Below are 15,893 nucleotides of genomic sequence, written 5' to 3' on the forward strand. Positions count from 1 at the left end.
AAAAGTCTTATCCTTATTAATTTACAAAGCTAATATGTCATAATACAACTGGCAAATAATAGAAGAGGCTAAAAGGTGGATGAACAGATTAATAGGAGTTAATATAGAGTTAAACTTTCAAGAGTAACGACTGATGTGTGATTTGTAACGCAAGTCCTACTAAATTTCTGCTTAAATACAAACAGGAGATACAAACTTTGTTTGTGCACTCTGTTTGTTTATGTCATTTGTTGGGTTTCCGCACCTCTCATCACTTTCGCCCCTCACTGGGACCTTATTTCCATCCCTTTTCTATTACTTTGTGGATTATGCGAAGGGTTCTGAAGAAGGTGGTGAATGCTCCAAATCCTTAGTGTACCATACCAGGTGCTGTTCTACACACTAGTTCTCACAAGATCACATCCTGTGAACGTATCCTTCCTCCTAATGTTATTTCTAAAACTAAAATATTACTTTTACATTACAATGAACTGCTTTTGGCATCCCTTAATAGTCTGCAGATTTTACATCAAAAAATATTTCATGTTCAGGAGTGTTTGAGACGGTCACTCACGAGTCAAAACTGTAATTCATCTTTATTTGGTTCATCAAAGACGCCCGGACTGCCCCGCACGAAACTCGCACGTTAATGTGGTACGTCATAAATGTCTGTTTCAAGAAAATTAGGTTCAAATTCCATACTGCGAGAGAGGGGTGATCCAGGACTCTGTGCCCTGGGGAAAAGTGAAAGCCATATGTGTTTAGTAAAACTTTCTTTAAATAATTATTAAACGTTTATAATTAATATGTTATTAATTTTCTACAGCATATATTCGCTTTTTCGAAAAGCCAAATCTTCATTTGTACCTCTGTTACATTCAGGTTAGAACTTTACATCCTAGAGCTCAACAGTAAATGTGACCTTGAGAAAGTGGTGTTACTCACGTGTTTGCTGGAGAGAAGAGGCTGATGGAGGGCTGCTCAGGAATGATCCCAAGGAAGGACATGTCATCTACGCTGGGCTCATTCTGGTACGTTGTCGGTGTACTGCGGAGAGGAAAGGCATTGCGCCCATGCATACTGTAAACCTCGACAAATTGTGGGAAAAGCCAAGGGCACGGCGCTGTGCTCTGTACGATGGAATATCAGTCACTGTCTTGTGCACAAACACATTCTATCAGCGTTGTAGCGACTCGAGAGACTACTGCACTACCCCCGATGGTGGTGTAAGGAATCGGGATACTCGGCACTCTTTGTCCCTTCCCATTGACACAGGTGAAATGAAATAATGAAATGCACTAACCCTGGGTAGAACGCATGCTGTTCGTGGTGATGAGGGGAGGCTTCGGGCCTGGGAGAAGAAAGCTTAATTACTGCACATGCATGTGTGTGTGTGTCTGTGTGTTTGGTATGGGGAGACTTTGAATGACATGTGACTCACCTGTAGACAGAGTTTGAAGGGTAGGAGGGCAGGCTGGGGGACAGGGACACATCCCGGACTGCCTCGTTAGGCGACACTGCAGACGCACTGGTCCCTGCGGTACATCCCTCACTAAAGCAGAGCGAGTGAAACAGACACTTAGGGACTGCAAATTTATTCACCATGTTTCAGCTGGCAGAAACGACACACGGTTGGAGAGTAGCGGCGCACGAGGAACTCCGGGAACACGCTGTGTTTAAGCCACCGACTCGCCCTGAGGCTGACACTGCTGATCACATTGTTCTTGTGCTCACGGTGCAACTCACTCCGCCACTTTGGTATGAATGGAGACCCCGAGGTATCCGCTGCTCCCGGACCGCGGCTCGTCTGCTTAAAAATAAGAAAAATAGTGGTGACCTCAGCCTGTGAGACTATTCTTAAGATTATGTACATTTATTCGGCACTTTTGTCCAAAGCAACTTACAACGTTAAGGTATTGACAATTAAATACCTATTTATACAGCTGGGACATTTTTTACTGGAACAATTTAGGGTAAATACTTTTACAGCTGGAGATTGAATCTGAACCTGTGAACTTTGGGTCCAAAGGCAATAGCCCTAACTGCTACACTAACCAGCTGCCCCTTATGTAATAGAACAGTTGGGAAACAACTGATTTGAAACACACGCATCACTACTTTACGTACCCGTGTAGTACTTTTTGAACACGTCGTTTTTCTGAAATTCGGGGTACATATGCGTGATCGACGCAATGTCTCGAATGCGATCGCCCAGGGACCGGATCTCCAGATCCTTCTTGGTGAAAGGCTGGATATTCTGAATTTTCCTGCCCCCATCTGGAGACAAGGTGTCATTGGAAGTAAACACACTGCACCACAATGAGGAAAAGATTTCCAAACAAAGGAAGCCTGTAGACTGATGCTGAGCATGTAGTCAGTCACACAAATACACGGAGACGGGCCAAACTAAAATGGCATGAAGACGTGAAACTGTAAAAAGTATTTTTGCTCTTTCTTCATAATCAAAAGCATATATATTAAAAAGAAAAAAAAAATCCCATTGAGAGGACACTACCACTCAGTAAGACCAGCTGAAAGGCCAGTGAGACACAGACAGGATGTTCAACTCAGCACAGTGAGTTCTCTCAGGCTCGCGGCCAAGCCACATGGACAGCTGGGACTCACTCTCAGAGGGAGCAATGTAGGCAATGGTGATGCCCCCAATCTCAGAGTCGCTGAATCGCAGCAGGAAGGTTCCGTTGGGACGGTCTTGCAGAATCAGATGCAGATGCTGCTTGCCAATGAAGCCAAAGATCAAACTGGAAAAGAGAAGGGGAGCCTATTTTCCTTGCATGTGGAAAAACTATTAACAGACTTGTACACCGGTAAATATAAAGTGACTAAAAATATCGTTGGATGCATTCTAGGCAACTTCAGTAAAACTGTGCTACTTCATATTTTCGTTAATTTCTCGTTAATGAGTGGTTATTTCATTATGGACTTAATCCCACAAAGCAGAGAGCAGACCTTCTGTCAGTGAGGAGGGTCTTATCCTCCCACTTGTACACTTTTTACATTTGCCATTAAAATGCAGGAAAAAACTGAAACTTGAACTAATATAAAACAAAGTTTCATTTGATGTTGCACATAACTCAAGTTATATAACATACGTTTTCATGGCTACTTTTCAGCTGTGTGTACCGCACTACTGCAGGGATAAACAATACAAACTTTTTTGGTAGGAAAAGCACTAAATGTTTGATCAATATAATTTTTGTGTATTTTTTTCCTTTTTATTTCAGGAAGGGGTATGTCCGGTGTGGATGTGATTGAGTGTATCCATCTGATTTCAGGTCATCCTTATTTCCTCCAACTTTTCCAAGCATTACTCTCCCTCCCTGAGAATACAGGATTCAGCAGAAGCTTATAAAACGACTTAAACGAAAACATTTACATTTATTCATTGACTAGTCACTTTCCTCAAAAACAACAAAGAGTTATTATGATGCAGCATTTATCTGACACCAAGGTGACCTCCAACACGATACACAAAGTGAAACCGCCTATAGTCATTCACCTACCTATCCAGAGCAATGTAACACACCCACACATACGATGGATACCAGTTCACCTGAAACATGTCTCTGGACAGTGGGAGGAAGCTGATGCACCGCATTGACTGAATTGTGATCAAGCCCATGTTTTCCAAGACAACAGTGCGGTCTGCTGCACCACTGTGCGGCTACAACGAGACTTCAGGTTTGATCTGATCCAAAATCCATCTCTTTGTTATTCTGGCTGTCCATGGTATCATTGAGCATCTCCTCTAGCACTACAGTTCAAAGAAGTCTATGTTTTCCTATCCTTTTCCTATTCTTCAGTGTCCAACTTTCACATCCACACAATGTTATCAAACGCACCATTGTTTCTCAGTCTAGTCTTTGTTCCTGTGGATACATCGGTACATCTGAGGACCTTTTCCCACATCTGGCTTTGCTGCACAGCCAAGTGTTAGTCCTCGGCATATCTCCTTACCGTTGGATTCCTTGTTGCCGAGTACGGACCCTGGCAGGCAGAAGCACCACTTGGACTTTCCCCATCAACTCTGAAGCGTCCTTCTGCGTTAGTCGTTACGTATTACATATTTTGTTTTCCCCATATTTACAGCACCATTCCAAAGTTTGACCACATCAGTGCGGCCTGAACAATGTTTGTATTGAACAAACTGGACAGAAAAGTTATAAAAAAAAAAACCATAAGTGATCAACATGTCTGGGAAATGCTGGGTGATTTCCTGACGAAACTTCTTCACTGAGTACCTCATGGAAGGAGTTGCGTTCCAGTAAGTGTGATCAAACTCTGATACTAATCTCAGTCCCATTTTTTTCATTCTTCATTTTGACCTGTTTTCGATAAGTCTTCATCCCCTGTCCTTAGTGTGGATCATCCGCATATTTAAGATTACCGATGGCCCTTTGACAATCTCGACTCCACATGGTTTGGCTTCTCTCAGTTCGTTTGGTACAGAAGTTAAATTATAAGCAGAAAGAAAGAAGGCTTGTCTTACACCTTTGCCAACCGGACATGTTTCTCCATGTTGTTTTAGCTGTGACCTCCCGTTCGGAGTACAAATTCTTCACTGGGATAATAAGGTGCTTTTGTACACCAATATTTCTGAGTACAGTACACTTTCAACATGGCTGACACAGTCAAAGGCTTAGTGCTGCCTTTATTGATAACCCCTCACATAGCAGCAAGGTATAATTTTAGGTGAGTTCACTGCCAGGAAAAATGGAGCAGAGCATCTGATAACTTCAGATCAGTGACACATGGTCTGTACACAACTAAAGAGGCAAACGCAAATTGTAGATTAAAACTCACCCGTATTTCTGAAGATCTCCGATTTGAACTTTTTAAAAAAAGACAATTTAGGAGTTGTATATTCACCTGAATAGAGTGCAGGAGGAATCAAACATCAAGCACTAGTAATTAATTTGAACTGTCCCACACAACAGTACTGGAGTTTATCCCCTGGTTATGTTGCTGTATGGTCTGAGGGTGAAAGTCACAGCCAGGCTGACATGGTACAACAACAAACAATGAAATTGCGTACTTATCACTCCAGTAGTTTTGGAGGTGCTTCTTGGTGAGCTCCAACACTCCTTCAAACCACTGCCAGAAAGTGAAGGCTCGGCCAGGCAGCATTTCCTGTCGTGTGTCCCACAGAGAGAGGACCATCACAGAATAGACATGTAGTGCAGAACTGACAGTTTAATACAGAAACATCTCAGTAGTTTCAAGGCTGAAGCAGACATTTCCAGTCTTCAGCACTGGATTTTAAATATCTGAAAGCTCAGATCTTAGCTTCTCACTCTTCAATCACGTTGTTACGAAATAATCATTACAGCACAGTGGTATGTTGCAGTGTTCTTCCAATAAAGTTGCCCAACGAATTACCTTGTTGAACTGCGACCAAGTGACCAGCATGTTGCTGAAGTCCCCTGAGTAGTCAGGTTTGTTGAAGATCTTCTGAGCAAGGAAATGTTGGTTGTAGATATCCAGGCCTCGCTGTGTCTTCACCTCTGACATGAACTTGCTTTCCAACGTCATGCACATCTGCTTCCAGGGAACGCGGTCTGGCACCACAAACGGCACTCGATCCTACCACAGGGACAGACATCGGCTGATTTTGACTTTTGACGGATGTGCATTTTAGGCCGAGGCAGTTTTGCTTTCTTAGTTGATTTTAGAGTGGTTAGGGTTAGATGTTACTGCCATCAAAGCACTGTCCACTTAAGGGTCTATTCATTTATTTCCTTTTGCAGAGAAGGAACAGACAAGAGGGTACAAGCTTAACAGAAGACCACATAAATCCAAAGGTCTAAGGAAATGGTTTTACCTACCTTCCAATCTGGTTTCAGAAAACTGCTGTTGACACTGTTAATCATGACTTTAAGTGTGGATCCGATCTTTAAATTTTGAATATTGTTTGAATAATTTCACTTAACTTTCACAGCAGTCCAGATCCTATCACAGAGTTCAAGCGTATGCGGGGTACACTCTAGATGGGATGCCAGTCCATCACAGGGTAGTCACACACAGTCATACATTATGGCCAATTTAGAGTCTCCAATTTAACTTAACTCCACATTTATGCCCCCACTCATACTGCTACAGCCTTTGCACTGTAGGAGGAAACCTAATGAGACATGTGGAGAACATACTGTATCACTCTTCTTGCTGGGGCCTCAGAATCAACCTTTAAAAAACTCAACACATTCACCATTCAACAGCTAGAATCCCAAACAATCCCATGAAAGAAACCAAATCCAACCAGTCTGAGTATCCCTGCACTGGCCTTCTGGAAGGTTTCAAGTTGATTTCAAAATCCTCATGGTTGCCTGTACCGCTTTCTGTTCCTCTCCCTGCAATCTTTATTCATCTGACTCTGGTCCCTACGTCTTTCTCAATCTCTCCTTCATTCTATGGGACAGAGGTTTTCTTCTGCAAGAGCCCAAAGACAGCGGAATTCCCAAGAATACTGTAACATTGCTTATTTTGGCTTGTTTAGTCCCATCAACTGTGTCTAGTTCTCAGACAATCGTGTCTTAGCTGCAGTGCAGTATCTCATCCTGAACTGCTACTATATGATGGTTATCCTAAACCTAACAGTGTAAATCACATTGGGTATCAGTTACATAAACATTAAAAAGAAGATGAATACACCAAAGGCAATGCTGCAAAATGAGGACTGTTGAGATGTACATTTAAGGTCTAAGCTGGAGTGTTCTGGTTTAACAGAGGATCACAGAGGGATATTGCTAGAAGAGCAAAGCAAGGTAGACTCACTGGATCAGAGAAGGCACAGTCCCAAATAATGGTCGCCATTGCATTGATATCTTGACTCCCATGGACAATCACCACAATGGGAACGGAAAGTGCCTAGAAAACAATACAACCCACCATCAGAAACATTTTTTCCTGCCATGCATGTAATTACTTACACATTTGAGTAGGAGTACAGATCTGGTCAGCAAAAATTTCAAATACTAACACACTAAGCAGAACACACACACACACACACACACGCACATTTTCAGAACCGCTTGTCCCATACAGGGTCACGGGGAACCGGAGCCTAACCCGGCAACACACGACGTAAGGCCGGAGGGGGAGGGGACACACCCAGGATGGGACGCCAGTCCGTTGCAAGGCACCCCAAGCGGGACTTGAACCCCAGACCCACCAGAGAGCAGGACCCTGGTCCAACCCATTGCGCCGCCGCACCCCCCCTCTAAGCAGAACAATACTTTTTTTTAACTTTTCATTTTTTTGAGATTTTGTTTTGTCAAGTTTCTAGAAATCTGACATTTGTCCATGAAAAACAAAATGCATAAAACTTTCCCACAGAGTACTTTTCTGTATTTTAAGTAAAGTAAGTCCAGTGTTGAAAAGGCAATAATTACTAGAGATGGTTTGGTGGATGAGTGAGTAGGAGGAGAAAAAGGGCAAAAACCTGCACTCTGCAGGGACTGTCAAAGCCCACAAGACTGATTTCTCCTGAAAAGTGGATTGCAAACTTCTCCTCTGTCACGGACTCTGACCCCCTCCTGTCAGCCCTCTTGATCTTCTTAATGCACTGTGGAGATTAAGGACATAGGAGATACAGGCGAGCTTCCACTGGAACTAGTAGGATCACTATAGCAGATTCATTGCACAAATGGAAGAATACTAAAGACAAAAGTGTTGATATATAGCTGAGCAACTTAGAAGATCATGAAAATATCCTTGACCATTTCTTCCTAATCTTATGAAACACAGGCATCTGTTTTTATTTAAATTTAAAACTACTTAATTTATATAAAGATCACTCAAGATGCTGGCTCTGGGAAATGAAATATAACTGTGCCACGCACCATATTCTTGAAGGTGGCACATGTGGTCTTGTTGGATGAGTTGTAGTCCAGGAGAGCTGTATGGGAGACCAGTTCCCCCACATTGTCCCTTTAATAGAGAAGGCCATTTCATGTCAATGATCAAGAATCAAATTTCTTCTCAAATTGGCAGTGTCGGTGTTTGTATGAGTCTGATTTAGGAGTGTTGCTGAGTGTGATGGATCCATGCTAGAGAGCGTGAACCTTACGTGGGAATGGCTACCAACTGGACCAAGTTCCTGGCCTGTGCTTCTGTGACTATTTGGGCTTTGAGCAGAGCTGGCCTCCCAGGAGCCACCTTCTCTCCCAACAGGAACCGCACAGATGTGGAGAACTTGGACTGCGTTTTGATGATCTGCGGTGGCTGTTTATCCACTATTAGAGAGCTGGAATGGGCAGGAATGGAAAACACCTTCAACCAAGGTTGCTGGATTTTGATTCCAGCAAATGAACAAGGTTTATAATAATTTTTTTAGTTTTGTGTAAATAATTACATAAAGAAACACAACTGAAATTTGATCATTTCTGTTTTTTCCACAACTTATGATTTTGTTTTGTGCTCATTGTCCATTTTACTACACTTATAGCAGTGACTTTGCCCACCATCAGCCATGACCTGAATGAAACATATTGTTCTTTGATTCAGTTTTTGAGCCGTGGGGCTAACCTGAACAACTCTTTCTTATTTTAAAAGAATGTGGTTTCAGAATGTTTTAGAAGAGGGGGCTCAGTAACAACTCCCCTTGTCTCTCTGCACTGGCTTCCTATCGCCGGCCGGATCAAATTCAAGACTCTGACTGTGGCCTACAAATGCATCAATGGAACTGCTATCTAGAAGACCTGATCATTCACTACACCCAACCAGACTGCTACGTTCTTCCACCTCTGCCTGCTTGGTGGCTCCACGCGCAAAAGGTCCAAAAGCAAAAGCACAAAGGTTCTCAGCGCTGGCTCTGATGTGGTGGAATGACCTCCCCCTCTCACTCAGAACTGCTGAATCTCCCTCCACATTTCAGAATGGCCTTAAAACTCACCTCTTCCAGACTCACATAACCCATGACCTATTAAGTTCCTGTAATGTGTAAATGTTAACGCTCTATAACCTTGAGAGCATAATTGTTGAACAACGGATAAACCTTTACGCAGCTACTTGTGTGATGTAATGTAAATGTTTATTAAAAAAATTATTACTAGGAATGTGATCAGGAATTGTCGATATTTGGATAAAGTTTTATGGAGCTACTCATGATGTTTATGTGGAAAAAAACAAACTACTTTAGAATCACACGTCTGCATCTAAGTGTCTCTTCCTGCTCATGAAATGAACACATTGTATTTTCTGTCAGATGAGCATCACTTTTGGGAGAAGTATTTGCTAAACGAATAAATGTACATGTGACGTAAATGCATACGGGACAAAGCTAGAAGAGTTGAGGAGATACAGCATCATGGTCTCCTTAGAATATTGTACATTTGTACTGTCTTGTGGTTACCGTTTTGTAGGATTGCCACTGAGGTCTTCTAGTCAGCTGTAAATTGTCTACAATTATGGAGATTCACGGAACTTAGTTAAAAATGTTTATTTACTTTATGTTACTCTGCCCTTTGCCCTGTGTTGCCGTGTTAGGCTCCGGCTCCCCGTGACCCCGTATGGGACAAGCGGTGTGCGTGTACTCTGTTACAAGTTCTTTATGTTAAAGTGTCACGCCAACTGAAAGGGTAGGTGATGGTAATTTATGTGGAGTCAGACCATGTATGACTATGTTTCATTTTAATGATTAAGGGTCAAATTTATTTTTAACTACGTTATCATGTATGGCATGAAGGAATTCCAGCTCCTGGATGACTGGCTGCATCGAGGAAGGAGACAACCACAAAGTGCTCCCCGTGAAGTCTCAACATACTTACGGAGTGGACTATGGAACAGAAGTAGTGGCGTGGACTACAAAACCGCAAAGGGCTAAGTGGTGTTGTTTAAAGTTTTATGGTTTTCTGGAATGATCAAATGTTCTTTTTCATTGAAGTTGCTGTCTTCGCACTGGCTGCTTTTCATTATAATACAACTCTAATTGTACTGTGTGCCGCCTGGTCACCTTTGGACCAGCATGGCACATCATGATTTAATATAAGAGCCCATCAAGCATCACTGACATTGTTGGTTGTGATGTTTTGACCTCTTACAAACAAACAAAAGAAGAAAAGGGTAATTTTATGCAACGGTATCTGCTGAAAAACCACATTTAAAAATTTGTCCTGGGTTCATAAGCACTGAGTATCTTATAGGTGTAAAAATTACAGTGTACCCAATTATTAAATATTAGTTTTAGCAGAACATTAATAAGTCTCCTATTGCCTTGTACCTTTGAATCAATGTCTGAAACAGTCTCTCCAGTCTCTCCTGTAACTTCCGGACTGGTTCGGCCCCCCCACACTCCTGTGCTGCCAAGACGACTTCTTCTCTGATCTTCACATTCACTCCTAATAACTGTTCGCACCTGTAGAAAAGTGTGAGTCAGTTGCAGAGAAATGCACTGAAGATGCAAATAAGGCACCGTTGAATTATCCGTGCAGAATTTCACTTGACTACTGCAAAGTTTAACGAGAACAAAAGACCGAATGCAACTCTGCATTCCAGAAGGAACAGTTAACCTTAGAACTGTACTTTGAACACAGTCATAGATTTACATTCCATTTGTGGTTTCAGTGGTAATACTCACACTGATCTTATTACATTTATAAAACCCACATTAGAGTCAAGGCAGCAGTTTTATCATGTAAAGTTTCAGAAGAAATGGCAGGGAATGAAGTTATCTTAGATATACCCCTAATTATGCATTTACACATTGTCATGGCTTCCCTTTAACAGATGAGTCCCATTTGTTTGTATGGGTGACACAAACAAGGAAATTAAAGTGTGTGGGAAAAATTAAGGTCAGGTTACAGTGTCGAAGATTGAAGAAAAGCTGAATGACAGTAATGGCAGGGAAAGTAACCTGCCACTTTCACCAGGTCACCTCCCATAAGGGCAGAGGACAGGCTGAGTCATCTGGCAGGGGAAGAAGGAGAAAGAGAGAGACAAATAAAGTGAAGGAAGGAGGAGATAGCATGCCCACATAGCTCACAAACTAGGTGGTTTGGACTGTTTGTCCTTCTGGCTGTATTCTTTGTTCAGGCCAGTTTTGACTTTTCTTAATGCTTGAGCTAAACTTTTTTGGAGGTTCAATGTATTTTATAGGAAAAAAAAAAAAAAAAAAAAAACATTGCTTTTACCACCGTCCGCTTCCTTAATGGCCATGTGGTTATTGGCTTGTGTATGACCCACAGCCCGCTAAAATGCAAGTTACAGAAAACGTGGTCTATAATACAACTTAACTGTAGAGTCTGCGTATATTCCTAAGAAGCCGATTACTAAGTCCTGTAGCTGGAGGCTCTCTGTCTCCAGTCTGAAGCCATGCTGTCTTGTGCATTTAAAGCAAGCGGCACATGGGAGCCCTCACCATGTCTGAAGGGGGCTCAGGTCCTCATTGAACGGAGCCCCTATGGTGGCCAGGTGCTGTTCCCTTCTCCAGGTCCGTATCCTGTGGATCAGGTGGGACAGGCACTGATCCAGACAGAGCGCTGCCTCCTCCAGGAGCTGGGCACGCTTCTGCAAAATAGCCATTACTGACACATATCCATGGAAGACATCATAAGATTTACATTAAATGAAAACAGTACAAAATAAATACAAACACGATACAGATGATACGTATCTTGAGACATGCTTAAATTAAGTTAGAAATTATATTGTAATCCAGAGACATGCAAGTGGAAAACACATTAACTACTTTTTCTTGCTTTCAGAAGACCTGATGTGCAGGTTGTCCTTGACTTACAGCGCACGTGACTTATGAGCACCCAGACTTACGATGGCCATCCCATTAACCTTATATTATTTTCAAGTCCCAGTGCCTGGTTGTGACGTCTGACGATGACCTACTGCGTGACAACGTGGCTGGCCACCGTGCCACAAGGCATCCATATTTGTGTTTGTCTGGGTCTCAATCAGTGTTGAGTGTATAACAGCAATTGCTTCAACTTATTTTTATTGAAAATGACTAGCAAGCAAGTGTTCTAGTGGTGGTGAAAAGAAAGTGTAAGGGAGCAGATGAAACATTAACATTATTTTAACATGAACGATGTGCCAAAGTAGTAAAAAAAATCACAAGGCCCTATTTTATACAATATAGCATCCATGCATGTTAATTGTTTAGATATCCTTATGGTTCAAATAAAATAAGGCTATTTCCGACTGATGATGAAGTCGACTTACTAAGGGAACCCTAATTTAACCCTGATTTAAGCCAAGGACCACCTGTACAATAAAGATCCAAGTGTTTCGTGGTAAGAGGGCAATGCACTATCATTAATAATAAATCAGGACATGTACGATATCGGTACCATAGAAAGGGCTTGCACGTTAAATTCCATTTGCTGGACGTTTGTCCGCAGCTTCTGGACTTGCTCTGGCACTTCTGGGTCCACACCATTGCACTGTCTCTGCTGGACTGTGGCCATGAAATAAGGCAAGAGTGAATCAGCTTCAGTTGTCACACTCACATACAGACACGCAAACATCGCTGCACGCAGAGTCATAGAAAGTAACAATCCCAGAAGGCCAACGTCGTCTTCTCCAACTACGGTCATGGATCTGAAAAAATGATGGGTCCAGCAACAGTATCACGAACCGACTGTTACTTTTGTTTTTCACATTTGCCATCTATTTAAGGGTGGCGCAGTGGGTAGCGCTGTGCCTCACAGGGTGTGGCGTGTGCAGGTTCTAGTCCAACTCAGTCCGAGTGCGGTCTCTCCATCTCCTCCTTGACCAAAGCACCTGTATGTGTGAGCAACTGTGTGTGTGTGGCTGCCTCTGATAAACTGGCATCCTGTCAGAGGTGTACCCTACATAGCCTTGCACCCAGGTCTTCTGGGATGGGCTCCAGACTGCCATAACCCTCACTTGGACAAGCTGTTAAGGAAAGTGTGTGAGTGTGAGTGTATATTTATTTAGGTGGTTGGTACATTTGTTAGGTATACCTGCTGCAGTTAATGACTCTTCTGGTGACATGAGCTGAACCTCCATGTACTCGCACAACTACAAACAGATGTTTCCTCACCCAGCATGGACTCGAAGCTCTGCCTCTCACTCTGTAGCTCCTTCTGCATCCTGTGAATCTGCTCCCGGCAGCTCTGAAGCTCCAGCACTTTGAAGACTAACAGGTCCACACTGTGAAGCCCTTCATCTCTCATGGTTCCAGTGGCAGGAAGGGGTGAGTGAGCTGGGGGGCACGGGGGTTGTGGGGTTGGGGAATCCGGAAAGGAAGTGACAGGAGCTCCCTGAAAATAAATTACAAAAATTAGAGCTGTTAAAAAGACTGGCAAGCAACCTGTTTCCTCATGCTGGATAGATTATATTAGTACTGCTCAATATTTGTCTATGGACCAACAAGTACAGTAAGACTTCAGGAAAGGAGTTAGTTAAGAGAATATATTGAGTCATAAAGGCTACTGAACTTAGCCATTCACGGATGTATTACAATAGGTCTTGTTTAAAAAGGTCTTCCTCTTACAAAGGAAGTGTGTTCCTGAGAAACCCTTCACAAGGTAAATTCTCAAAAATCTCACACACACACACACACACACACACACACTACACACACTTGTGTCCGTCACAAGGCACCCCAAGCGGGACTCAAACCCCAGACCCACCAGAGCGCAGGACCCAGCCAAGCCCGCTGCGCCCCCGTGCCCCGGCTTCTCCATAATTAAAGTGATAATTACAATTAGTTCAATGGTAAAAATTTTTATGCATTTCTGAACCCCAAAAGTAAGGGGGTGTGGTGGCGCAGTGGGTTGGACCACAGTCCTGTTCTTCAGTGGGTCTGGGGTTCGAGTCCTGCTTGGGGTGCCTTGCGACGGACTGGTGTCCTGTCCTGGGTGTATCCCCTGCCCCTCTGGCCTTACGCCCTGTGTTACCGGGTTGGCTCCGGTTCCCCGTGACCCCGTATGGGACAAGCGGTTCCGAAAATGTGTGTGAACCCCAAAAGTGACACCCATTTATGTTAAATAGTACCAAAAACCACCAAAATGGACATGATTACTTCAATAGGTAACATTAGTTATCATAACAGCACAGTTTCCCTTCATTAATTACCCTATAACACTGTACGGTTTTCTGCCTGTGCTCCTTCAGCTCTTTTGTGCCATACACTTAATAATGGGTTGCTTCAAGGTGCTCAGGTTTATGTTTACACATTTAGCAGATACTATCTCCAAAGCAACTCCCAATGGATACTACATAGTATTATGAGCCCACACACCTTATTCACCGTGGTGACTTATACTGCTAGATACACTACTTACACTGGGTCACTCATCCATACATCAGTGAAACACACACTCTCTTGTCACTTACACACTATGGGTGAACCTGAACAACATGTCTTTGGACTGTGGGAGGAAACCAGGGCACCCGGAGGAAACCAGGGCACCCAGAGGAAACCAGGGCACCCAGAGGAAACCCAGGCGAACATGCAAACTCCACACAGACCGAGCAGAGATCAAACCCACATCCTCTTGCACCACCCAGGTGCTGTGAGACAGCAGTGCTACTCGCTGTGCCACCATGCTCCCCTTCATTAAATGCTTTAACAATGTATCCAGGATTCCATGTAACCGTTTTAACAGTGGAAGCTTCCTCTCCTCATACCAGGTACTCGACAGCAGAAATAGCTCTGAATAAAGAATGTGGCAACAGCACCATGGCACTTGAGACAGGTCCTGTGGTTCCTGGAGATACCTGGGTCTTGTCATGTCAAACAGGTATTAGGGTGAGTGAAAGGAACGTGCCCCAACCCTGCTGAAAGGGAAGGAAATGTGAGTGATGCTTCTCAGCCCAGGGCTACAGGACAGCACCTTCCACACAGCTGGTTCAGTTGGTTGCAGGGCAGTCACTGTTATACTCATTTGAAAGGCATCTCATCACAGCTTAAGTATGTATAACGTCCTACAACGGCTAGATGAGGCACTCCAAAGTTCTCAAATGAAGGAATTCACTTAAATCAACACAATTACATTCTGGTGTAGAAGCAACATTGTTTTGAAGTCACTTGAAGAACAGCTCATTATAACATTGAGATGGCATCCCAATTACAATAAATACTTTCCCAGTGTAATGTGGATAAAAAGAAATGGGACAGCTGGTAGCATATTGGTTAGAGCTATTGCCTTTGGATCCAAAGGTTGCAGGTTTGATTCCCACCTCTCGCTATAGTACTCTTTAACAAGATACTTAGGTACCCAGTAGAATTACCCTGCTGTATAAATGGGAAAGGAAATAAATCAGTGCCACAGGATATTTCAAACTGTTGCTTTAAACCTTTTTTATCTTAACAATTTTAAACTGCAGCAGCCTTTTGGAAATTTTGGTGAGACTTGCAGTCTGCTCCCAAAGTCTCCCTATTTTTCACATTTTTATGCACACACACACACACACACACACACACACACACACACACACACACACTTTCAGAACCGCTTGTCCCATACGGGGTCACGGGGAACCAGAGCCTAACCCGGCAACACAGGGCGTAAGGCCGGAGGGGGAGGGGACACACCCAGGATGGGACGCCAGTCCGTCGCAAGGCACCCCAAGCGGGACTCTTTCCCCAGACCCACCGGAGAGCAGGACTGTGGTCCAACCCACTGCGCCACCCCCCCCATTTTTATGCCATTTTTCATAATTGATTTTTGTCATTTGTTTGTCTCTCGGTTTTGATTTGTGCAAGAGAATTTATTAGTTGTCTTGCACAGCTGGAATAAATTTTCCATAGAAAACTTTGAAACTGTATGCAAGCTTTATACCTCCATGACAACAGTTAGAAAACATCCAAATAATTAAATTATGCCATTTACATTATGTCATCACCTTTTTCTCTTAAACTGAACTAGTAAACGGTTTTGAGGATGTCAAGGTCAGTGTGACGAGAGTCCCACCACTCT

General features: G+C 43.2%; 1 protein-coding gene across 4 annotated transcripts in view; it reads right to left on the minus strand.

Moving 5' to 3' along the window:
• Positions 1 to 217: 217 nt before the first annotated feature.
• Positions 218 to 15,893, minus strand: part of LOC108918572 (signal transducer and activator of transcription 6-like) — a 28,932-nt gene continuing 13,256 nt past the window's right edge. For 3 of the 4 annotated variants that reach the window (XM_029247900.1, XM_029247899.1, XM_029247898.1), the window contains 17 exons: positions 13,010 to 13,229; positions 12,294 to 12,400; positions 11,351 to 11,499; positions 10,214 to 10,348; positions 8,063 to 8,239; positions 7,836 to 7,923; positions 7,436 to 7,558; positions 6,769 to 6,861; positions 5,377 to 5,580; positions 5,033 to 5,127; positions 2,605 to 2,738; positions 2,107 to 2,256; positions 1,726 to 1,789; positions 1,421 to 1,531; positions 1,283 to 1,330; positions 925 to 1,026; positions 218 to 713 (listed from right to left, as the gene is read on the minus strand). In XM_029247900.1, the coding sequence (XP_029103733.1) occupies positions 626 to 713; positions 925 to 1,026; positions 1,283 to 1,330; positions 1,421 to 1,531; positions 1,726 to 1,789; positions 2,107 to 2,256; positions 2,605 to 2,738; positions 5,033 to 5,127; positions 5,377 to 5,580; positions 6,769 to 6,861; positions 7,436 to 7,558; positions 7,836 to 7,923; positions 8,063 to 8,239; positions 10,214 to 10,348; positions 11,351 to 11,499; positions 12,294 to 12,400; positions 13,010 to 13,229 (2,088 nt within the window). In that variant the 3' untranslated portion in view covers positions 218 to 625. The remainder of the gene's footprint in view (positions 714 to 924; positions 1,027 to 1,282; positions 1,331 to 1,420; positions 1,532 to 1,725; positions 1,790 to 2,106; positions 2,257 to 2,604; positions 2,739 to 5,032; positions 5,128 to 5,376; positions 5,581 to 6,768; positions 6,862 to 7,435; positions 7,559 to 7,835; positions 7,924 to 8,062; positions 8,240 to 10,213; positions 10,349 to 11,350; positions 11,500 to 12,293; positions 12,401 to 13,009; positions 13,230 to 15,893) is intronic. The other variant, XM_018725993.2, reaches the window with a different exon arrangement.

The sequence above is a fragment of the Scleropages formosus genome, chromosome 22 (genome assembly GCF_900964775.1).
Source record: "Scleropages formosus chromosome 22, fSclFor1.1, whole genome shotgun sequence".
NCBI classification, from domain to species: domain Eukaryota; kingdom Metazoa; phylum Chordata; class Actinopteri; order Osteoglossiformes; family Osteoglossidae; genus Scleropages; species Scleropages formosus.